Raw genomic sequence first — 24,911 nt, 5'->3', positions numbered from 1 at the left:
ATGGAATAGCTGCTTCTGCTGTAGTGTAAAAGCAGATCTTGTAAATGGTAGAGCAAATTGTGTTGTTTTGAAGAAAACCCTTTAGTTCACCTTGTGCTTGAATTTTTAGTTTATTCCTGTTAGGAGGAGTAAAGTTTCTTCTATGTTGTCTACTGTATGAGGAAAACTTCTTAATCTCTCTGAAAATTAAAATGTGTGCTTTGGCCAGAAACAGAGCATCATGGATATATTATTTAGACTTGCTTTACTTCCTGTAAGCTCTCAATTTATTTTCTGCATTGAAATCAAGACACACAAATTGACATTAACCAGGCATAAACAGATCAAGTGTGTCCTTCTTCAATGAAGGCCCATGTTAATAAGTATTTTCATTTTTTGAGAGGTTCAGGTGTTTTGTGGTTGATATGTTTTTAATCCTTGTAAAGAGATGGTCCTTGATGCTTGCTTGCAGGTAGTGTGTGGTTTTTTTTTTTTAAAAAGTACTGATTTAAGGATGCTTCAGTTACTTTCTTATATGTTCCTCGTGCAGGCAGATACTTAGAATTTTTGTTTGAGAGTCTAACTTGAACTTGGAAACAGTGCAGTACACTGTAACTATTGTATGCAAATTAATAAGGGAGGCTTACTAACAAATATTAGGTAGTAGTTGGCTACTAGTGTTTTTAGGATGATACTGTGCTCAACAGTTACGTCACAATCTAGTATTCTTTTAGTTTTCTTGAAGTAATTAGTCTAAGATTGCTTAAGTTAGTGTTAGGCTAAAACGCTTTTTAAGAGGCTGTCATGTAGCAGGCGGTGTGTCCTGTTTTAGCCTGATGAAGTGTGCAAGATTGTTGACTACTTCAGGCGTGTACTTAAATATGTGGCAGTCATGTGATACTGCCTGTAGTTTCAAAAGCATCATACTAAAGGAATTTAATATTTAATTGGACCTCTTTTTGCAGAAAAGGAAATATGAGAGAGCAACTTTCACAGACTTAAGTAATGTTACAGCTGTGAGGTGGGTCTTCGTTGCCAGATGCCTTTCTAGCAGGAAGCTGACAGATCTGAACACTGCTCAAATGATGTCACTGTCAATATTGTGTGGGTTTGTTTGGTGTGGTTTTTTTACATATTATCTATTTATTTATTTATTCTCTGCATCCCTTTATGGGGAAAACAATTACAGGGCTATATGCCTGCAACTGTATCAGATGAAATGAAAGTACCCATGCTGTCTGCGAATACTCTGGAAAGGGAGGTGAAGTGATGTTTTGGTAGGGGGGTTGAACGCCTTTTAGTTGGCCCTGCTAAATTTACTGTTAAAAGTGAAGAACTTTATCTTGTGTGTACGCAGAAGTTTGTAAGTAACTTCTTCCTAGTCTCCCTCAACATCCCAGTTAAGGCAGAATTCCACTCTTAAGATTCTTTCTTAGGTGGCTTTATTTTTATATTACTTTGTTTTATCTGGAAGGCAGATTAGGAAGCACCTCTTACAGTCACCTTTCTAGAAATATTTCTACTGTACAACCTTTTGTGTTTTCTGTCATTTTATTGCTGTATGCTTAAAAGCAATTTCTTTCTGAGCAGACAACGTTCTGTCCTTTGCTCACACCTCAGCTTTAATTTCTGGCTTTGACCTCAGTCAGTATAGATCTTTTTCTTGAACATTACTGACTTGAGAATGTGTGTCGCTTCAGCTGGTAGAAGGATGTACAGAAGTTTTATCTTTTCTCTAGCATCTTAAAGCATTTTCATTTCGAGTGCAAGCAGATTCAGATTTTTGGTGAAGGAGAACAATATTATGGAATACATGAGAAATCTTTTTTTACTGTCTCACTGTGCAGTAATGTGTTTCTATTCCTTGTATTATCTTGAAGGTTTCTGATGCTCTTGAATTTCTAGCTAAAGTAATTATGTCTTGTTTCATTTTATGCAGTTGAACTACAGAGCTATAAATAAAATGTAATTAATTCCAGGTAAGAATTTATTTTCAACAATGGGACCTAGAAGTGTGGGTTTGTAACTTACTCTGTTGTACTGTAATGCAAACTAAACTCCAGAAGCTTCCTGAGCAGTGAAACCCCAATGGATTTTTATTTATTTTGGGAATTTTGTGAAAAGGTGATCTAATTTATACTAAGTTTGCTTTCACTTAGGGAGGCTTATTTGGATCTGGTCAGTGCTAGGATCTGTGAAATTCAGTAAATGTCTGCAACAGGCTTAATCTCTTGTGCAGAAAGCTGTTTGTCTTTGATTTTTACAGAAGGTTCTTGTATTTGCTTTTATTCCATAAAAATGTCATCTCTTCAACATATGATACTGTTACAGAAATGATACAGCTCTACTGTGACTGTCTTCACGTATGAAAGCAGTTCTTTGCCTGCTAGGACAGGGCGCGATACATTTTTTGCTAGGGTTTCTCTTGGTTTGTATAAGGATGGTCAAGTGCATGTACTTTGTGTTGGTGCTGAGATCTAACCGTTCAGCTCTAGATCATTCTTGAGAATTCCTTCTGCTGTGACTGAGGAACATTTAACAACCAGCAGTGATAGTCTGTTGTATGCAAACATTTGCTTCCCAATCAGCTGCTGACTTTTTGGAACGTGGTATTTGTATTCCCATGGAAAGGAAAGCCTCACCTCTACTCCAACTGATGATGGCTGCCCAGTTGCTAGCAGTTGAAATGCAGTCTGACTGGAAGTACCACTTCAGGCTTGTTTGGAAGTGGTTATGGTAAACAGAAAATGCTAGAGGCTCTTCTAATTTAGTGATAGATTTTGAGATGAAGTTTGGGGCTGTGACCAATCTCATCCATCTGTTCCTCTCCAACTCCCTTTTTGTATTCTGCTCTGCAAACTGTGGTTTCCGAGTAACTAACACTTAGTGCTATTTGGCTATGGATAATGATACATCATGTAGCCTTCGAATGCTTATAGAAATCATTAAATATTTCTTATATATTGGGAAGTAATAGATCACATTGCAATATACAGTCTGAAATAATTAAATGTTAGAATATCTCTCTCCCACTGACCTTAACCTGAAGTATCCTTTTCATCAGGAAATACATTGTGATTGTGGGTCTTTAATCTTATTTTTATACTGTCTAAATGACAGAAAACAATGTAGCCAGAATCTGATCCTTCCCCCCAACTTTGACATAGTATTTATTCTGTTGCTGTGGAACAGGCATATGTAACTTCCATTTTTTTAAATACATCCTTTTTCGTGCTGTATTTCATTGAAATCTGTTTGCTCTAGTGAAGCAATAACATAGAGGTACTTCTGTAATATCAGCCTGAGAAGTAATTGTGGGAGGAGCCTTACTAAGTCATTCAAAGTTCTGAATTTTTCGGTGCATCTTATCTTTACCATATTTGAATTAACAATTCCAGGATAGGGATTGCAATTAATTTTATGCATTCTTCACAGCAGAACACGTAACAGCACCAAATAATAATTAATTGCGAGCTCATTGTGGTGGTGGTTTATTGATGGGCCATCTGAAACATATTTAAACTTGTTAGTGTTCTCTTGCTCATTAACAGTCTGGAATATGCTATATGAACTGCAACAGCTATAAAGTATGTTGCTTTAGTTTTCAGAAAGTAGACTGACACTTTCCTATTTGAGTTTTAAGCAAAAGGAATGAAGATGGTGCTCCAAGGTTTTGATACATTAAAAATGGATATCTATAGATGTATATAAAAAAATCTAATAATAAATGGGAGTGTCTTTTAATTATAGACCGATTGGTCTTTCACTTGAATGTGTTTGAAAATAAATGCATAGAAATATTATTGAACCTATTTTAGACTGAACACTGAAAGCCTTGTATTATGTGGCAACAGTTAAGTTAGAATTCTGTGACAACATGAATGTCAAAACCACTTTTTAAAATTTATGTCACTTCTCTGCCTACATCACACTTGTGCATTCATGTGACCTGGCTTTAATTTAACATTTGATAAATATTTGCATAGTAATTCCTAAAGTGTTCTCCCACACATAAAGGAAATGATGATAAACAGCTTTTAAGTGGCTTGATGTTAAACACAAACATGACTTGCAGCCCTAAGGTAAAATGCACATTAGAATAACTGTTCAATATTCATTTGGAAAGTGTTGGTATGTATTATACCAGGTAACGTATTCATACTTTTTCTTTACATATTTAGATGTTTCTGTGGTATACCTCAGCTAATCTTCTGCGTAGAGGTTATACGCTCTGCTGTAAGAGAACCTCTTCCTGCTGGTGCTGTTAGGATTTTCTCTTGAACCGATTTGAAGAAAACCTGTAGATATGTTTTCTCCTAAATGACACTGCTAACAGAGAGATTTAGGAGCATAGATAGGGGGTAGCCATACCTGAATGCTGCCCAGAGCTTCTAGGTTGCCATTAGTGTTTTGTTTTTACAAGAGACTCATTCTTTTTGTTTTTCAAAACTAATTCTTTCTTCTGGAGCATGTGAGATTTCCATAGCAATAGTTAAGAAGAAACTAGGAGGGATGGCATCTTCTTTCAGGCTGGTTTAGAGACTACTTTCTCTTGATATGGCCACTGATAAAACCATTATGTTACTGTATTTGTGTGGCCCAAAGTAAAAGGAAGATTGGGAATTCCTTAAGCTTAATGTAGTTTAGGGTGGCTCTGTGTGTCTGAGCTGGTTTTCTGCTAACTTGTTGCATTCTCTTGGGACGATAGAGCTTTTACACTCCTACTTTCTTTGCTTTTTATTTTTGTTTTTTTTAATGACACATCTGGTTCGTACAGCTACTGAATCACAAATAGAAGTGGACATCGAAAGCAGAATATTCCAATCAGCTGTTTATTTTTTCACATGAGCTTTATTGTGTCTACAGACCACTTAAACAGCATAATATGTATAACAGGTTTGAATGTATTTTCAGACAAAAAAGCTTAGTTGCAGAAGTTTCTCTTAATTATGAGGAGTGGTTTTCAAGTATACTGTTTTGGTGTTACTAACAATGGAAAACTTTTGTGATTGCATTAGTTCAGGAGGAACATCTGGCTGGATGGCTGAGCCCAAAGAGTGGTGGTGAATGGTGCTACACGCAGCTGGTGGCCGGTCACAAGCGGTGTTCCCCAGGGCTCAGCGCTGGGGCCAGCTCAGTTTAATGTCTTTACCAACGATCTGGACGAGGGGATTGAGCGCACCCTCAGTATGTTTGCAGGCGATACCAAGTTGGGTGGGAGTGTTGATCTGCTGGAGGCCAGGAAGGCTCTGCAGGGGGATCTGGACAGGCTGGACCGATGGGCTGAGGCCAGTTGTATGAAGTTCATTCAACAGGGAGAAGTGCTGGGTCCGGCATTTGGGTCACTCCAACCCCACACAATGCTACGGGCTTGGGGAAGAGCGGCTGGAAAGGACCTGGGGGTGCTGGTTGGTGGCCAGCTAAGCATGAGCCACCAGTGTGCCCAGGTGGCCAAGGTGGCGAAGAGCATCCTGGCTTGTATCTGAAACAGTGTGGCCAGCAGGGCCAGGGAAGTGATTGTCCTCCTGTACTCGGCACTGGTGAGGCTGCTCCTTGAATCCTGTGTTCAGTGTTGGTCCCCTCACTGCAAGATGGACATAGGGGTGCTGGAGCATGTCCAGGGAAGGGCAATGAAGCTGGGGAAGGGTCTGGAGCACAAGGCTTATGAGGAGCAGCTGAGGGAACTGGGGTTGTTTAGTCTGGAGAAGAGCCGGCTCAGGAGGGACCTTATGACTCTCTCCACCTGCGTGCAAGGAGGCTGTAGGCAGGTGAGGGTCAGTCTCTTCTCCCAGAAAACAAGCAACAGCAGAAAGGGAACTGGCCTCAAGTTGCACCAAGGGGAGCTTGAGATTGAACGTTACAAAAAACTTCTTCACTGCAAGGGTGATCAAGCATTGGAACAGGCTGCCAGGGGAGGTGGTAGAATCATCATCCTTGGAGGTGTTTAAAAAAAAAAGTAGATGTGGTGCTTAGTGACATGCTATAGTGATGGGCTTGGCAGTCCTGGGTTAGTGGTTGGACTTGATCTCAGAGGTCTTCTCCTAACTTAAATGATTCTATGAGTCTACTGATGCATTCCATTTTGAGGGAATAATATTTTGTAAGTTTATTGTAGGGTGAAGCGATACTTTTTTATAAGGTTTCTGCATTAGGTAAATTATTTGATCTAAGTTGACATATTTGCTTGTTGCACAGAGGTATGTTTCCTCTCTGCCATTTCATCTTAGAATTTTGTGGTTATTGTAAAAATACTTAAACCATGGGCTTTACAATAGAGCTTTGAGCTGTAATAGTTGTCTACACTTCATCACTTAGCAGAGACAAAAGCATGCTAATTGATTTTTGTTAAATTTTGTAATTTTGAACACCGGATACCTGGAATGAACAAATACTTGCTGTTTCACAAATGAATGGTTTCAGCATGAAGTGAAGTAACTGTAGAGATAAATTACAGATTAAATAGATGTGTTACAGAGAGAGGTACTTCATGTGCTTAGTTGGGTGGTTGTCATTCAGCCATACTGTAGTTTAGATACACTTCACACTAAGATAAGTGTAAGAGGGTAAAAAGGCTGTGAGTTAACCGAAGGCAGCCAAGCCCCACACAGCTGCTTACTCGGTCCTCACCCGTGGGCTGGGGAGAAGAATCGTAACAGTACAAATGAGAACTCATGGGCTGAATTAAAGATAGTTTAATAGGTAAAACAAAAGCTGCACACACAACTCTTACACCACCCCCCCACCCCACCCCACCCCCCGCCCTTCCCCCAGCTTTTATTGCTGAGCACAGTCATAATATGGGATATCCCTTCGGTCAGTTGGGGTTCAGTGCCTGGCTGTGTCCCCTCTCATCTTCTTGTGCACCCCCAGCCTGCTCGCTAGGAGGGTCAGTGTGAGAAATGGGGAGGACTTCGGTGCTGTGTAAGCACTGTTCAGCAACAGCACAAACATCCCTGTGTTATCAGTACTGTTAGCCACAAATCCAAAATGTAGCACCATGCAAGCTATTATGAAGAAAACTGACTGTATCCCAGCCCAAGCCAGTACATGTCTGTGGAAGAATTGAAACTGAACTGTGGAAGCTAGATGGGTCAGAATAGGAAAAACATTTTTTTAGAGTTCACCAGCAAAGTTGACGGTGGCATGATTGACTGACCTAGGTAATGCTATGAGAATGCTAGGGTGGTTGTGGTATGAGGGTTTTCTAGTTGTTTTTTGGCTGCTGCCTATTAATGATACAATAAAAAAAAGGCGTAATCCAATTGATCTGCATTTGTACCTGTGATGGAATAAATCTGATTTATCTGCTTTCTGCATCAGTTGATGGCCAAAGTTATGGAGTGCCCACAAATAAACATGGAGTAGAGTATCCCTACTTCTCAGTGGCTTCATTACATGGGGAATATCCAAACTTGAGGGAAGGGACATTGTATAGTGTATCAGTTGTGCTTCACTTTGCTTCTGAGAACTGTGATCTAATTAGACTTGACTAGGAAACAGGGATTGGAGATATAGATGTAATATAAATGGATTTGTTTGGTTTGTGTATTGCATGTGAGCAGTACTCATCTTTCTTTGTACATTTCTGAAACCTTTCTCAAAGCTACATGTGTGCATGCCAGTTTCTTGACCCTTAATTTTAGCATGTTCTGGCCAGTCTCCATAGTATTGGATAGAGGATGCCAACATGTTTTGCAGTCTTAACTGAGCTCGTTTCCTTTCTTCAGTGTGTTAAAGAAGATGTGCCAATTCAACATTTATCGATGCTGATACTGTAGAGTACTCAAATTGTTGCTACGCCTCAATAAGCTGCCACATGCTTCTTAAATAGCAATAGCTGTCCCTAAGTAGGGTACATGTTCAAATGTTAGCTAAGGCAGTTCAAACATAACTACCACTTAGCCTGTCGCCCTTGCAAGTTACATGTACACAGGTAGCTGGTGTGGTTTGGGGGCAGTGGTTACAGACTGTGTCTGCTTCCTGATTTGTCTTTCGTGTCAGGGAGAATTTGTTGTTGAGTAGTGTGCTCTGAGACTTTTGGTTTCAGGGTCAGTGGAAGATGGCTCCCAGTTACTGAAATGGAGTTGTTAATATATGAGGAAAGCATTAATTTTTGAAAACTAACATGGTCCCTATTAATAATGGTACACAGTGTTGCATTGGAATTTGAGTGTTTATTTGTGAAAACAAACTGGGATATATTTATTCTATTAATTTGGCTTTTGCCACAATAGCCTGACATACCTCCTCAGAAAGAAGTGATGGGTGTTTTTTGTATGTATAGATATAGGTATACATGCTCCCCTCCTGAAACTGTCAGGAGTGATGCATGTCCATACTACATCTATTCAAGTGTCTGTGCTCATAATAACCCAAATATTTCAACCATAAAATGTTGTAGAATGAAGACAGTTTGATTTCTCCTTATTTTTTATTAACTGTTTAACTGAAGTAAAGAATGATAAGGAAAGGGAAATATAAATTTTAAAGATCTTTTGCGTAGTTTTCTATAGGTAGTGTCTTGTTATGTGTCTGTAGTTTTCATTCTGTTTCAATTTCTGGGTAGTGGCTCCAAGCTTCTACCTCACTGTTGAAGAGGAAAATGGGTGGGAAGCAGATGGGATGCAAAGCTGCTTTGTCTGATGGCATTAAACCCATGCAAGGTTAGGTTAAGAGTTCTTGTGTCTGTTTTGCAGGATCCAACTTCCTGGGTAAATATTCACCACCTGGAATATACAGATGGAGGAATTCTGGACCCAGATGATGTGCTGGCAGATGTTGTGGAAGACAAAGATAAGGTAGAGCTTGCATGAAAGTACTAGGTTTGCCTTTTGCTGTGTCTTTTCAAAGTAACTAATGCTACTTCCTCATTTCTTGGACACCTGACAGGTGAAGTGGATGTTAAACATTCTTAAATTAAACACCTTTGCCCATAGGTGCTATAGCTCTCTTTCTGGAGTAGAACTGGAGGGGGCAGAGGTGTAAAGCATGACCAAAGCAATGAAAATAATCAGAGAAGCCTAGCAGCTGATTTAGGACTTAACCTTTTCAAGCAGTTCTGTGTTTCTTTTTATTGCTGTATGAAATTAGTGGTGAAGGAATGTGTGGTTTATGAGACATCTTTTTTTTTATGCCACTTTAAAATATCTTTTTATAATCTCTTCCTTTGCTTAGAATTAAAATTTTGAGACTCATTGATATGTCATGGCTGAATGTATGACAAAACAAACGGGCAAATCCTGTGATGACAAGAACAGTTGTGTCATGTGTGTTAAATTTCAGGAGGCGTTCCTGTGGTTTGCTACTGAAAGTCTAAGCAGGCCAGTTATTAATTTCAATTTAGAAGTTTCTAACTTTCTATTCAAGTAACATAGATGTCCTTTCTGGGTAGAGAAGCAGTAGCTGCAAAGAAGCCCCTTCTAGTTTTTTGTAATTACCATGCAAGTTTAATTTTGGGCATTGGTGGCTGACTTCAGCATAGAGGAGGAGGGGTATAATCTATAACACTTTGCTGTTTGTGTTTGTGTTTTTGTTTTTGTTTTTTTTTTTTTTAAATCAGAGGAAAAAATATGTCTAGTGACTTGAAACTAAAGATCCAAATACGGAATATGCCTGTACTTTCAGCTGAATGGCTTCATCTATTTACAGTGCCATATGCTCGGTGACTTAAAAATAATTTTGTATTACGTCATTGAAGAGTCAACAGCATATGAAACTAACATTTCTGCTTGCTGTATACAAAATGCAACATTTTGGTTAACATTAACTTATGGTTAACAGGATGCTGTTTCTCATACCTTAGAAAATTGTCTAAGGCGTACTTCAGTGTTGCGTCATGGTGGTTTGTGTGGAATTCTTAAAAACAAGGGAGCTCTGTTTGGTATATGGGTTTTTTTATCAAATGAGTTTCTAGCTTGTTCATATTTACTGAAAGTATACTTAAAACACCTTTAGACTTCTTTCCAGTTTGGAGGCTCAAGGCTGGGTTCTGAGGAGTCACCCTGTTGTATGTAAACGAGAAGACTATAAGCATAAGACATCATGAAATACCACATCAAAGGGAAATGTGTTACTGGTTTTATCAGTTTATGAATATTAACATGTCCACCCAGAATTTCCTCTATTTGAAGTACTAATACAGGAATACTTACACAGATATGAGCAGTAGCTTGCAGAATATTTTATATACCATCCACTTTTTAACTTGTTGTCAAAGCCTTTGCTATACTTTATTGGTGAGTGTCACTGGTTGAGGTATGTGTTGCTTATGTTTCTAGGTTTCTAGTTCATACACAGCTGTGGGTTTAAGCATCTTCTGTTATGGTAGTACTAGGTGGGACTCTAGTTCTGAGGCTGCCTTGAGGAAAAACCACTGGAAAACTGGAATCTTACTTGTTGAAGTGGTCTGGGGTGGCTTAGGAATACAGCAAACTCCTTGGTTTCTCTTCCTGTGATGTCTCAATTACACGTGATGCATCACTGGCATCTTTTCTTCAGAAGGACTTGGTGAAACAGCAGTAAGTAAGACTTACTGAACAGCAGCAGCTGCAGTGACAAATCAGTTTTTTTGATTAAACTAGGGGAGAATCATGTAATCGTGTAAGGGGATGGCTGCTTGAGAGGTCAAAGAATTCTTTCAGTTGAGCGGAATTGTGCCATAGCATGTGTAAGAAGTTGTCCATACTACCTACTTAAAAGGTTTGGTGTGATCTGGTAACAAAGAGCCAGCCCTATAAAAGGCTTACAGATATTTTTGATAGTTTTATTGTAGCCTGTTAGCCTTTGATCCTTCACCAGTGCTGTTCCATATTGAGAATATTGGCTAGGGGATCTTTAATCTTTGCAAAAAGGGGAGGAGAAATTTAGGTCTAATGGCCCCGATACCTAATTTGGTGTTTAAAGTTCTAAATAGATGAAAAAAAAATTGGTAATTTATCTGTGCACTGATTCTTTTTGGTTATGATTATCTATAAGTGTACTAAATGAATAGGTTACAGCTTTGTTGCTCAGTTGTTATCTTTTCCTATGCATCTAAGCCAGTAATGCAGTCTCCCATGAAATCAGTCACTCCATATAAAAATAAGTGTTGCCCTTAACCTGAGTGCCTTTAACCAAAGGCGTGTTTTGGCATTGCTGACCATCAGGCTCTTACTTTAGTGGCAGAGGAGACTAGCTGATGCTTTTTTGAAGGTTAAGCTGCTCTAGATTGTACTTTGATAGCAGTAAATTAGCATGTTTTCTTCAAAGGGAAATATGCTTGCTTATCTAATGAAATTCTTTCAGTGTGGCAACAAAGCAGTGAATCAGAGAGCGCTATCAGATATAATTTATTTGGAATTTTTAAAGCTTTTAACAGTCCTTAACAATAGACTGTTAAGAAGGCACAGCCGCTCATGAGGTAAGTAGCAAGTGCTGCCTTGTGTCAGTAAACGATTGAGAGGGAACAAAACGATGGAATAAATGGTCAGTTTCCAAAATTGTGAAATGATGGAATGCATAATGCACGTTATTGGGGGTGGCAATGTTTCTGAGCTCTGCTTATGTTAACTTCATGATTTCCTCTGGAACTCAACATTAATCAAAATTCAGCAAATAGGCAGTACAGTGGGTGATGCTAATTGCTATCAACCGCACAGTTACGCGTGTTGGAGAGGGTAGCTTGTTCTATTTGCATGTAAACCAGGTCTAAATTAGTATCATATGTACTTTGTAACATGTATCATGTGAAAATACTTTGGAAATGTGTTACGGTGAGAGCCCCTTGCTGCTACTGCCTCAACAATAATCTGTGGCACAAATTGGAAGTCCAGTCTAGTATTGAATAGTTTTAAAATAGTTTGTTACTGAGTAATCTAGCAAGTGGTTCATGTCCTGATTACTCTGAATGATGTATCTAATTAATTAAAAACGCCAAATTTCATCATTTGAATAAAAACAAGCTATTTAAATTGTCTGCTTTTAATGTGTTAAAGCTATAAATGGAGTCCTCTTTGTACAGTGTTCTTAACAGATCTCTACCTCTTGAAATTACTCCTTTTGTGAGGAAGAAAATGCCCTAGGAAAACTATTATGCTGTGCAGAAGATGAGTACAAAATGTTTCTCTTCGTACCATTGAGTACATTGAGCCTGTGCTTGGCACATGTCTTAAATGCGTAAATGATGTACACGTCTAGGTTTCCCTCTGATTTTTATATCTAGTCATGTTTTCAAATGCTCACATCTGGGGAAGGCTAAAAAGATGTAATGAAGTGCAAGTCAAAACTTGCTTAGTTTATAGCAGAAGTTAAAGCTAACCTCCAAAATCAGAACACTTCTGCTCTCTGAATAAAAGTCTACAGGGAAAATATAATTTCTGTATAACCTGGCTAACATGTTCATATTTTGATGGGATTAAATGCAAGGAAAACATGGTTACGGGTATACTTCTATCAGCAGAGCCCTTCAGGAATAGCAGATGATGGTCTGCTGTCAGGGTGCGTGGTTTTTTGTTCAGTGTTTTTGGTAAGACCGTGCTTGCAGAAGCAGTATGCACTATCTACTATCTGGCCCACAAAGCTGTTGAACATTTATGTAAAGATACCATTTCCTGACCAGTGTTGCTGGCAAGAGACCGAGGCTTGTCATCCTAGGAGGTGATGTAGGCTTAACTTCTCCAGAAGCTTGTTTGTTAGCAGTTTAAGTTACTTACCACTTAGCTTGAAGTATATGGTGGGGATATTTTGTGGTGGTTATTTTTTTAGGAGTGGAAGGAAAAAAATGGTATGTGATTGTGATGGGCATTGCACTGATACTGAAATAGCAGGGTGTCAATATGGTCTTAGAAATTGGTTTTGCTTGCATATCTTTTTTGTTAAATATAGATGAGTTGTGTTCTTTAACAGCAGCAGAAGCTTTGAAGGAGACAAAGCAACATCAATGAAATGCTGAAACAGTGACATAGTTGCAAGATTGGTTGGGACTGTAACTGTCATTTAAGTGTTTCTAATGATAATATCAAATAAATGGTATGAATTAAGTGTAGTTCAGATATTATTTTAGCTAAGCTTTTAATGAAATATTAAATAGCAAAATCAATGAATTCTTCCTTCTCAGTTCACTACCAGCAGACATCAGATACTGAGAAAATGTCTCCTGGGAGGTCTCCAAATGCTGGAGAAATCAGCTGCTAGCTGTTCAGAATGGTTATTGGGCCCCTGCATGTTCTGGTAAGAAGGAAGAGCAGACTGAAGTTGTTTTTGTAGAAGATATTAAGCAACTCTCTTTGGTTACTTCAGACGAGGTCTTTGCAGGTAGCTGTAGTTTCAGTAAGGGCATTGTGAGTGTGAGGCTGCTTGGGAGAAGTTTTCAGCAAAATGACAAAACATTTGGAATAAACTACAAGATTAATGTGATTACGCAAAGGAAATGTCTCTCCAGGTACCTGACAGACATCATCTGTCAGTGGCTTCTGAACTTTTCCGTTGTTTCCAGGCAGGTTTAGTCACTGGGAGCGCTGGCTGGCTGGGCATAGCACTTACACAGCAGCAGTTATTTGCTGACCTGGGTTTCACTCTGTAGACCTTCAGGATTGTCATTCTGGCTGTGAAAGTGACGGCATGCTGTAATGTGCAACATGTATTTGAATTAAGCAATGAATGAAGTAATTCCACCTTTGGACAGTTTCTTTTCCCTCCAACCATCTATTTCCTCATGAAATGGAGAAGGAAATCAGAACTTAAGTAACTTTAGGTAGGTAGAGGAGGTGTGGCTGAAGAGTATGCAGTGATAAGGAAAATGAGTTCTACAAGCAGGTTGAAAAAATGGTAAAGTGAAGTCAAAATAACACGGCAAGTGGGCAGGAGTGTCTCAGTAGTCTAAAAAATAAATAAGGGACTGTGGAGTTCTGAGGGAATTTCTCTTAACGGAGACTTAGTACATTGCTGCTTTAAAAACTTCCTCTGCAAATCAGTGGCAGAGGCCTTGATGCTGGCTTGTTTAAATTACCTTCCAGTGGGTCAGCAGAACCTGAGAATGTCATGCTTTACAGATCTTTTGTTGCGTGGTTTGATTCTCAAATATATGATCCATGCAAGTGATGCATACTGAAGTAAGAGAAATGTGGTTCAAACTCTAGACTTCTGTGTAACTGAGATTTTAGCATTTTCTCTAGGGTTTTGAAACTTTCTGATAACTGGAATGCAGAAGTGAATTTTCTGTTCTTCAGTTTTTCATACAACTGTATATTACACTTTTAGGAAAAACAAAGCAAGATATGTAAGACTTAGTTACAGCTGCGAATTTTTACCTATTGAAGTATATGCTGCAGTGGGTTTTTATGTAGGCTGCTCTACAAGTTGTTGCATATTAGTCAACTGTTTCCTGGAGAGGTTTTTTTTTTTAAAAAAAAAAAAAGGGAAAAATTCCCTTTGATATAAAGAATAAGGATGCAAGAAAGCAATTTAATGACGTTAGTTGCCTATAATGTGGAGGTAATATTTTAAGTGTGCAGTAGACACAGGATAGTTCAGATTGTTGTGTTGTAACTTGGATGCTCTGTCTTTCATAAAATCTGCTCCAAAAAAAGTCATGCATCACAGAAAGAAAAAAAAGAGTAATTATAGCTGCTTTATAAGATGATGAATGTTGCTCTGGACTACAGTTTTGACTCTCAATGTTTTATGACGTTTGGTTGATTAATACCATGACCAAGTTATTGTTTTAATGTGCTTTTACTGACTGTTAAACTGGTTGCAGCAAATACACACTTCCAACTTTTGATATATAGTGCTTCTGGCGGAGTGTTGGTTACACTTCTGTAAGTTTGAATGCCTTGTTTGATAGAACTGTTGTCCAGAGGCAGCCAATTTTTATGTTTAGTTCCTTGGTGCTAATGAGGTAAAATGGGAATTAGTAGATCAAAAAGCCTAGTATGTTCAAGATGGGGGAAAAATGAAGTTGCAGGATTTGGCAAAACTGGTATGTAAGGGCTGTTGTTCTTTGATTTGGTTTTAATGTTCTTTTTCAAATTATAATTTTTAGGCTGTGGTTAGTATCTCTGCCAGAATACATGTAGATATTTGTCTCTGTGTCTCTTCCTTACTGCTTCTGGTTTTGCGTTCATATTTTGTGGTTTCAGTAATGAGATCCTATGGATGAACAGAAATCTTAATATTTGATTAGTAAAAAGGATAACTAATAATTAATTCTTCTTTTAAACCCTAAATTGCTAAAAATTAAAATGGATTTAATTTTTATTTTGAATAATGTGTTTACAACCTCCAGAACAGTGTTCCTGCCTTTGTTACATTTAGAACATTCTATTTCTTCCTTGTATAAATTATTTGTAATAGGTTTCAATTGTAATTTCCCACAATCAAAGTTATTGGGATATGAAATTGTTACTGCTGACAGTATTTGTTTACTTAAATATTTGTAGCTAGTTTTGGGCAATGAAGATGGAAAGACAAACCATTACTGTGATGAAACCTTCATGTAACTTCTGTTCTATCAAGGGAGTCCCAGTATAAGTACTCCTCAGATGTCTGATAATTAGTTGTGTCATGTGTCTACCAGGAAGGGAAATATTAGAAAGGGCATACTTTAAATACTTCATTTATCTTTTTCAGCACATTAAAAAACAGAAATGTGAGACACAAGAAAATCCTAGATCAAAGTGGATTATGTATCCCTTTGCACTGACTGTGATGATGGCCTGTCCCCTCGAGTCATCAGCTTTTTGACTTGTTCAAAAGGACAGTGCCAGTGCTTGCTAAAACCTCTGTTGAGTTTATCTAGGCTATATCTGTAGTTTAAAAACAAAGGCTGGCATTGGGGATGGGGGACATTCTTATGGAAAAACTGTAGACCTTGATTCGATGGTCCTTTGAAGCAAGATGGAGTTTTGTTTTTGCTCTTGATGCAAAGCCAGTCAAGGTGCAGCCTTTTTTTTTTTTTTTTTTTTTTTTTTTTTAAATGTTTTCACACCTTTCAGGAAGAAAAGGATTTATGCCATTTTGAGCCAGTGCTTGTTTAGGAAACAGATGTCCGATTTCACTCTTGTGTAGAAGGGTATTCTGTGAGCCATCAGATATAGGGGTGTGTGTATATATGTATTTATATATATAAAAAAGGATATTTTGATAGGAGTTTGTTTATTTTTGAAGTGGGATCTGAACTGTGAATACCAAAGGGGGGGGGGGGGGGGGGGCAAAAAAAAAATCACCATCATTACTACTTATTAAACAACACTATTTCACTAATGCAGTTTCTTTTTAGAATATAGATTATGAAGCTTTGCATTTTTATGAAATTTGTTTTAATTTCTTGCTGCAGAGGTGCCATGCATTATTCAAGATTATAAAATGATTTGGATTTCAGGAGCATCTGGATTTGCTGATGAGGATTTCAAGCTGTGTAATTATGAAACTATATGCACATAGGTTGGAAGTTCAGAACTCATTAGTGTAATCATTAAAATAACCATTTTTTAAGTATGGTATTACATTCTGGGGTGTGCAATTACACTATCTCATGTGCTTCTGGTTACTGGAAACATTCTTGTAATAAACTTCAGGTCTAGCAACGTGCTTCAAGATAAGTTCATAGCTTTAAGAACAGACACCTGGTCAACTGTTGCTTAGCTTATTAAAGAAAATTCAGTTTTATAGATTTAGAGCCATAGCACAGTGCGTGTATGCATAAATTAACCATTTATTCTATAAAATATTATATACTTTTACATATTTAGTGCTGTATAATTTGATTTTTCTTAACATAGATATTGTCTTGGGACATACTGCAAGGGTTACTTACTTTAGCTCTACTTACTTTAAAAGCAAAAATCTGGTTATGAAGGTTCTTACCAGATGGACTCCAAACTTTTTAGTTTTTCCAGTGTAATGTTTGCGTTTGAACATTCAGAACTGTGAACTCTTTGAACATCTGTAACCACCAGTTTTTCCGTTTGTGATAAGTATTCCATTACTTTTTTCAGATTAAAAAAAAAAAAAAGAATTAAGAGTGACAGTGGATCTGTGACACTAATAAAATTCTTGATAGTTTTGAAGTAAGATTGCCTATTTAAATGCTAAAAGGGGATTTTGGAGTTAAAATCCTTTTTATGTAAGACATGCAAATCTGAAACTTGTGCTTTTCTAATTTGATTTTCTGTTGATCCCTCTATTTTCTGATTTGTATTTTAGCATTTAAAAAAAAAAAAGGGAGTATTAAAAATATACAGCAGCCAGAAGCTTTGGGACTTGAGTCACTTGATTTTGGGGGAGTACTCAGCTGTGCACCCAGAACACTTTCTCTCGACCTGAAAAATGTGTTTTGTCATCTGGGCGCTAAGTACTGTAGCTAATTGGTGATCTGACAGCTGAAGCTGTTTGAGATTCTGTTCCTTAAACAATGAGAGGGAGGTCATTCAGAGTGCATCTGGTCACAAATGGTGGGCTGAACGGGCATTCAAATGTCCTGGTGAAAAGGAGCTTAGTATCTCTCTTGGTAAGCAGAACCTGGTTGAAGAGGCTTATTCTTTCTTAATGATTTTCCTTGATGTAACAAATATTTGGAATTCTGTATACACGTGTTGATGCTTAAGTGCTTAAGTATGAGCACACACATCTTAATGTTTAGCAAGGCAGTGATATGCATTGTGAAAATAATGTAACCTTGCTGTGGAAAGATAATTTGGTGGGTTGTCTTGCTATAAACTAAGCTGAGCTCTTAAATCCTTCCACATTGTGGTTTATTTATAATAAGCTTTGGAGGCTGAGAGAGTTGGGATTGTTCAGCCTGGAGAAGAGAAGGCTTCTGGGAGACCTTATAGCAGCTTTCAGTACTTGAAAGGGAGCTTATAAGAAAGATGGGGACAGACTTTTCATCAGGGTCTGTTGTGATAGGACAAGGGGTAATGGTTTTGAATGAAAAGAGGGCAGATTTAGACTAGATATAAGGAAGAAATGTTACAGTGAGGGTGGTGAAACACTGGAACAGGTGGCCCAGAGAGGTGGTAAATGCCCAATCCCTGGACACATTCAAGGTGGGGTTGGACAAGGCTCTGAGCAACCTGATCTAGTTGAAGATGTTCGTGCTTATTGCAGGGGGGTTGGACTAGATGGCCTTTAAAGGTCCCTCCCAACCCAACCCATTCTATGATTCTATGGTTATTATTTCACTTGTCCTATTTACCCTCAAATGGATTGAGGAAGGGGCTTTTCATTCTGTTTTCCAGTTAGGGCTCTGAACACTCCTTCAATACAAGAATTGCAAATGCCTACTGTGGTATACTTTGTTGTGGAAGACAGCAGTGAAGGAGGTGAAGTTTGGTGTTGTATTTCATTCCTTTTCAGAAGTGACTGTGTTCCAGCCCAAGGAATTGGAGTTTGTCCTGGTACTGTATTGGGAAATTGTTTCAGCGTAGTAAGCTTGCATTGCTTTTAGACTAGATACAAGGAAGTGGCTTTTTGAAAGTAGGAAAGTCAACAGTATTTTCCTCAGGTTTGAAGGGTTTGCAGCTTTCAGGATTTCACCGTGTTATCTGAAAACAACAGCGATTCTTCAAATCACTCAGATTTGAGAATCAACATGGGATGACTGAATCTGAAGGATCGCTGAAGTTTATGCGTTTTTAGAAGCATTTTGGACGAGGGTGAAAGGTGGTGTGAAGAGCAAAGGAGATTAGAGTATGCTTGTCATTGTCTGTGCCAAGGGCAGGGGCTGCAGTGGAGAAGGAAGCATCCTTTCTCAGAAACAGCCGGAACAATAGTTGACATCCTGAGCTCACAGCATGGGCACACCTTTCTGGGTGTTGGGAGTTGGGATTTGTGCAAGAAGACTAGGCTGTGTGCTAGTCTGTCCTGTAAACTTCACTGCGCTCTGCTTGCCTTAGGTCAGTCTCTGTGGCCAGACAGCAGCTGCAGCAAACTGCAGCCTTTTGAGTGGTCTTGTGCTGTTCCTTCTTTGGGGGAGAATGCTAGAACTGGAGGAAAAAATTTAGGGCTTGGAGGCTGTCTCTGGGTTGTTCAGTTCAAGGGGCCTTGGTCTATTTCACCCTGGGTTCCTGTGCTGGGAGAAACTGTAGGATAAATATATTTGGTAAAGAAGTGCTTTATAACTATGGTTGAATCTTGGGGAATGAAAAATAGCCTTTACTTCCCATATGTTTAAAATACATTTATCTTATGAAAAATGACAGGGAATGTCAGTTGCAAACAATATATGGCAAAAGGTAATTCTGTAACATTTTTTTTCTTACAATTAATGGAGTTGACGTACACTGGAGCTTGGTTGGAGGCTTCATTTGTGGGTGATTTGTGAAAACTGAGTTGAAGACAAGCAGTAGTCAAAACTGAAGATAAAAATGCATGAAAAACTAGTCAATTAAGTACGCAGATGTGCATTATGTGGCTTCCTAGACAGTATAAAAATAGTACATGGCCATATACCACTGTTTTTGTAAAGCTGGATTTTCTCATGTGGTGTGTGATTTCTTAATAACTAAAAGTAGCTAGTTTTAAATCTGTGGGGGTTTTTTTGTTACTGTCCTCAGTTTAATAAAACAATTTCATATCTGCTCTTATTTTACTTGAAAAATCAAGGAAAACTTTTTGATGAACTCAAGTTCTACTCATATATGATTATTTAGCCAGCTATAGTAATTGCAGTAATTAGTGTGTATATTTTTTTTTTAAAGTACACTTTTTCCAGTGCATTTTTAACTTTATGGTATAATTCTCAAGAGGATAATAAAATAGACTATGGTAGATTGTGCAATCAAGTTAATGCAATCAAGTTGCTAATCATTTTCTTGGAAGAACCTGCATTAGAGGAGATGAGGACTTGCTGCTCTTTTGCTGAGAAATGTCCTCATTTGTTGTTGATTGAGGTCCTAAGCTTAAACTGCTAGGTTTAGCTTGACCCAGGGCATTTTAGTGGCACTTTCAAGTTATGATTTCAGGCCTTCCTGGGACTACACAGAGATTACTGACTGATAAGAAATCAAAGAACTGAATTTCAGAGTACTGAGATTTTCCTGTTTTACATGTTTAAAATCTGAGGAGTCTTTCATATGGTGCTAATGCATTTTATATTAACACTTCTTAAAAGTTTTTCTTAGATAGCGTGTCTCTTCTTACATTGTTTTATGTTCAGCCTTTAAGGAAGTTTTCCCAGACTTTCATTTATATCTAATATCAGCCCCATAGCAATGAAAGCTGTAAGGAAAAAACCTGTATGGATCAAGAAGTTCCTATAGGTTGGTATAGAATAATGAGAGTGAGATGTACAAACAATACAGCAACAGGAGCTAGGTGTCTTAAGATACTTTAATGTACCTTTTGTGACACTGAAGCTAAACTACGGAAGGTAGGTTTGTATTATGTGAGGAGCTTTGGTCATCATGTGTGGTCTGTTAGTTTCAAGTTGTCAGACCTATATAAAGCTAAAGCTACTCACTGGCTTTGTTTATAACCCTTGTATAGAGCTGTGTTTCTTATTTCTGGCCCCTCTCCCTGCAAATTGGTTATTGCAACTGGTGAATAAAGGGGTGAAGAAATCTAATTTCTCCTTTTAGATGTCAGCTTCTATTACGTTATTCTGTATAGTAGCAGCATGCGCTTAACGGCAATTCAAATAACACCTTCGTAGCTAAAATTCTGTTGAGGCTTGTGTAAACAAAAAGTGGAAAAGTAAATTCATTTGGAGACGGTAGCAGTTAATCTAAGAAATAAAATATGAAGTGCACTTCAGCAAAGGTTTGTTCTTTTTTTTCCCCTCTGTATTTTTTTGTTTTTGTGAAGATGAAAATCTGCAAAGATATGTACGGCATTTTTGTGTTCAGAATCCCTTCTTCAGAAACCTTTGCTGGTTCTTCCAGCCCTCTCAAAGCTAGCTTGAGATACAGCAAAGGACTTGTAACTATATGTGGTCTCTTTATTGTCTGTCATGAGTGATTCACATTCCCATTTCCCTATAACCATTTTAGAATGTTGTCCTGGTCTTCCCACGTGAAAGACAAGATGGCAGCAGTTGTGTACAGCTGTGCTTATATAGCCCAGTTTGTGGAAAAGGGGCTTTTACTTCAGCGTATGAAGACTGTGCTTCCAGTAGGACAGGAAAAGACAATGAAGGTTTAATTTTGCTTTGTGGTATCCTGGCAGCCTTGAGCCAGCCTAAGTGTACATTTGCTTTCAAAAGAGATGATGTTGTCTGTCTCCCCCTAGTCCTGCTGTTCTTGCCCTTTGAACAGTACATAAACTGACCTGTGTTTAAACTAGTCTGACACAAGCATAAAACTTTGCTGTTTTTACCTGAAACAGTTTCCCAAGGTAATTGCTTTTAAGGGGCTCTGTGCCTGCTGGAAGGGGTGAGAAGCAGCGGTTGTTCTGGGCAGGGCAAAGGTGGTGCTCCTAGTGTTCATGAAGAGATCGTGACTGTGGTGTATAAGGAGTTGAGGTTCCTGTTCTTTGCTTGTAACCACTACAGGAAGAACATTACTTTCAAATTGTGTTACTAGCCAATAATATACCAAAAGGGGACAAAAAATGTTCTTAGGAAATTAAGACCATCTTTCACTCCTTTCACTGCACTGCTTTGTTGAACTGGGCCGCCTTTGCTGTTTCAGAGATTGCACTGCCATTTCATAGTCTTAATTCTCATCACTGCCCTTTGTTCAAAGAAATTCCATTTGTTTGTTGCTAGCAGGGAATATGCGAATAAATACTTAATACATCTTCAGTTAAGATTTCTAAGAACTGTCCTATACCACTTCATGCACCTTCCAACTCTGGGATGTTACTCTTGTAACCAGCTCGCTAGCATTGGAGTCCTCTCTGCTCCCCCAGGAGAAGGTGCCTGTTGGGTGGCTCCTCTTGTCCTGCCTCACAGGTATGGCTCTTAAATGAGGTTTTAGGGTAGGTGTGTGGGCTTTTTAAAATTTATATACTGCTTCGTCTAAATGGAGATTGGCAACCAACAAGCCCTTTTTCATGAAATCAAAAATGCTGCAGAACAGTTGGTTTTCACCTCCTTGGACAAAAAAAAAAAAAGTGTGGAAAAGGATTATGGTGCAGCATAAAGGGTTTTGCAGCTACGCTGATTAGCTTGCTGCTTCAAAGTTTAGAAAACTTGGTGATTGGCCACATACAGGAGGGGAAAACCTGGTAATTGCAGCATTTGGAACCCTAGCTTTTCTTCATTAAAACTAATGAGGATATGAATAATTCTATAGTTTGGAGGTTTTAAAAGTAGCATAAAAGCTGGAAATAGAGATTGTAGGTTGACTGAGAAGAATATCCTTGTGCTGTGATACTTAATTGATCAATGACTGGTTCAAAAAGACAAAAGTTGTACGTACCTGTCAGCAGGCAATGGGAGAGTTATGTCAGAAGGTTCACAATGATCTGGATTGTTGTAAACATTAGCTATATGGTGTTGTAGGTTGCTTGGCTGCTTTATTTAACAATATTCTGGTAGTAGAACAGGGCTTGGAAGTTTATATACAAAAACGTTGCAGCAGACCTACCTGGCTGGTAACCTCATAGCAGAAGAGGAGATGTGAGGATGACTGCTGGCCTTCCTGGTAGCCAAAGCATGGCACATAATACAAGGATACAGGAGTGCATCTAGAACTAAATTGATACAGATAGAAACATATGCTGTGAAATTCTTTTGGAAATTCAAGTGAGAAGTGTTTTTTCTGGCTTATTTATTACTTCAAAAGTAAAAAATAGTAAAAGGGGTAATTTGGTCTCTTTTGAAATTGTCCCAAATGTGTGAAGCACAGAAATGCTTCCAACTATTCTTTCTTCTGTTGGCTGTTTAATAAGTAACACTAGCCTTTGTGGAGGATAGTTGAGAATATAAACATACTCAAATTGTATAAGGTAGGATTGAGGAAAAATTACAAACAGCACTTGAAGTATCTTGTGTTAATATTTGATTGTATTGTAAACAGTGGGTGTTACTGGGACTTCCAGTACTTGGCTTTTTCCCCAGCATGTTTCTTACTCTTAAGGAACAAAAAAATCCAACCCAGAATTGTACTGCGAACACACTATAAACACTGTCATAGTTGCCTGGTGTCTTCTGCAGTACAATTTCAAGTAGTGGAAAATAGTTTAATCCAGTTAACGGAAGACACATTCTATATTCTGTATCTGATACAGAGAAAATTGAGCAATCTGTTAAAGGTCTAACCCAAAACCAGCTTCATGAAATCATACAGATCCTTTGCACAAGCCATTTAACAGCATATTACTTCTTGGTAATGGGCTGAGGCCAATTGTATGAGGTTCATTCGACAGGGAGAAGTGCTGGGTCCTGCACCGGGGGCACAACAGCCCCACGCAATGCTACAGGCTTGGGGAAGATCGGCTGGAAGGGAAAAGGACCTGGGGGTGCTGGTTGATGGCCAGCTGAACATGAGCCAGCAGTGTGTCCAGGTGGCCAAGAGCATCCTGGCTTGTATCTGAAACAGTGTGGCCAGCAGGGCCAGGGCAGTGATTGTCCCCCTGTACTCGGCACTGGAGAGGCCGTGCCTTTGAGTATTGTGTTCAGTTTTGGGCCCCTCACTACAAGAGGGACATAGAGGTGCTGGAGTGTGTCCAGACACTGCCTTCTGTGGCTGTTACACAAAGATGCCATGGCAATTGCAGTGCCTGGTGCCACTGGGATGCTATCTGTCTTTTCATTATCACCTTAAAGCAGAGAGCTTCCCTGCAGTGATCTGCTTCTTCCCCAAGACGTGCAGATCCCCGAAGTGGGAGTGGGCAGCATGGTATATTACTGTGGGGTTCTCCCTGTCGCTGGGCAGTGTGCAGGTGGGAGTTGTAGTTGGTAATGGCACGGTACTGAGTGATTAGCAGTGCTAAGTATTGTGGCAAAGTTTTGTCATCTTGTAAATATAAAGTCAGAGTACAGTTCACTGGAGTATTTGGTTCATTGTTGCAAGTCTTTGAACTACATCAGCTCTGCTGATTATGTGATCAAATCCCCTTGTAAAAAGTGTGTGTGCAGAGTCTGGCAAGGCTTATGCTGTTGCTTGTGTGTCTTACTGATGGCTTGAGCCACCATTTCTTCTTTTCCAGCTGGTTGCTGCTCCCATGTTCTCTTCCCTTTCCTTTGTAACCTGCTGTGTGACACGTGCGTGCTAGTGAAATTGTACTTCTTGCCCCCTTCAGTCATTAGCTCACTGTGTTAGTGATAATAAAATACTTCTGACAGAAGCATGGTACATTATATTTTAAAAAGGTTTTATACACGTAGTGTATCCAGAAAGAAAATTCAGTGAAAGAAGGCTTGAAAACCCAGCTAACTGGTAGAATAATAATCAGCATGTTAAATGCACTGAGATTTTAAGCAGAAGAAACAAAAATTATTGGCTTGGAGTCATCTAGCACTTTTTGTTATTTCTAATAGCTAGTGTTTTGTTAGCTTGCTCATAAAAAGAAATTTGTAACAAAGCTTTTTAAGAGACATGTCTTTTAACTTGTACGAGAATTGCCTTTTCTGTTAATTAGATATTGATCTGTTCTTCCCAGTTGTTAATTGCAAAAGACTTTTAAAAAAATCTTTGTTTAGTTCAGTTGCTTGTTACTGCATGCTTTGGCTTTCAACAGTGTAAAATGTAAATAACAGTTAAATAGTGTGATCACATACTTATTATTTTTTAGGTAGTGCTATCTTTTTGGGTTTTTTTGATGAGACTTTGAAACAAGGTAGGGTCCCTTCATTTGTCTATCTGAATAAACTTCAGTGTTTTGGAGAAAGATACTCTGTCTGCAGTGGCTTGTAGTATAATTCCTTTATGTATTGTTTGCAGTTTGTGCTATATATTTCAATAGCTTCTGCTTCAGCAAAGAATGAAACTGAACCGAAGTAGGAGAGCTTTTTAAATGACGTATGAATAGATCATTGTATTTGTAAAATACAGAAATGTTTGGAGAAAAAA

The 24,911-nt window shown here is 38.5% G+C and overlaps 1 protein-coding gene across 5 annotated transcripts in view; it reads left to right on the top strand.

Annotated features, from left to right (window-relative positions):
- Positions 1–24,911, top strand: part of PARD3B (par-3 family cell polarity regulator beta) — a 413,289-nt gene that overhangs the window by 18,359 nt on the left and 370,019 nt on the right. For all 5 annotated transcript variants that reach the window (XM_056349156.1, XM_056349159.1, XM_056349157.1 and 2 more), the window contains exon 2: positions 8,676–8,777. In XM_056349156.1, the coding sequence (XP_056205131.1) occupies positions 8,676–8,777 (102 nt within the window). The remainder of the gene's footprint in view (positions 1–8,675; positions 8,778–24,911) is intronic.

Source organism: Falco biarmicus, chromosome 8 (genome assembly GCF_023638135.1).
Source record: "Falco biarmicus isolate bFalBia1 chromosome 8, bFalBia1.pri, whole genome shotgun sequence".
In the NCBI taxonomy this organism is placed as follows: domain Eukaryota; kingdom Metazoa; phylum Chordata; class Aves; order Falconiformes; family Falconidae; genus Falco; species Falco biarmicus.
This window is presented reverse-complemented; position numbering and strand designations above follow the sequence as displayed.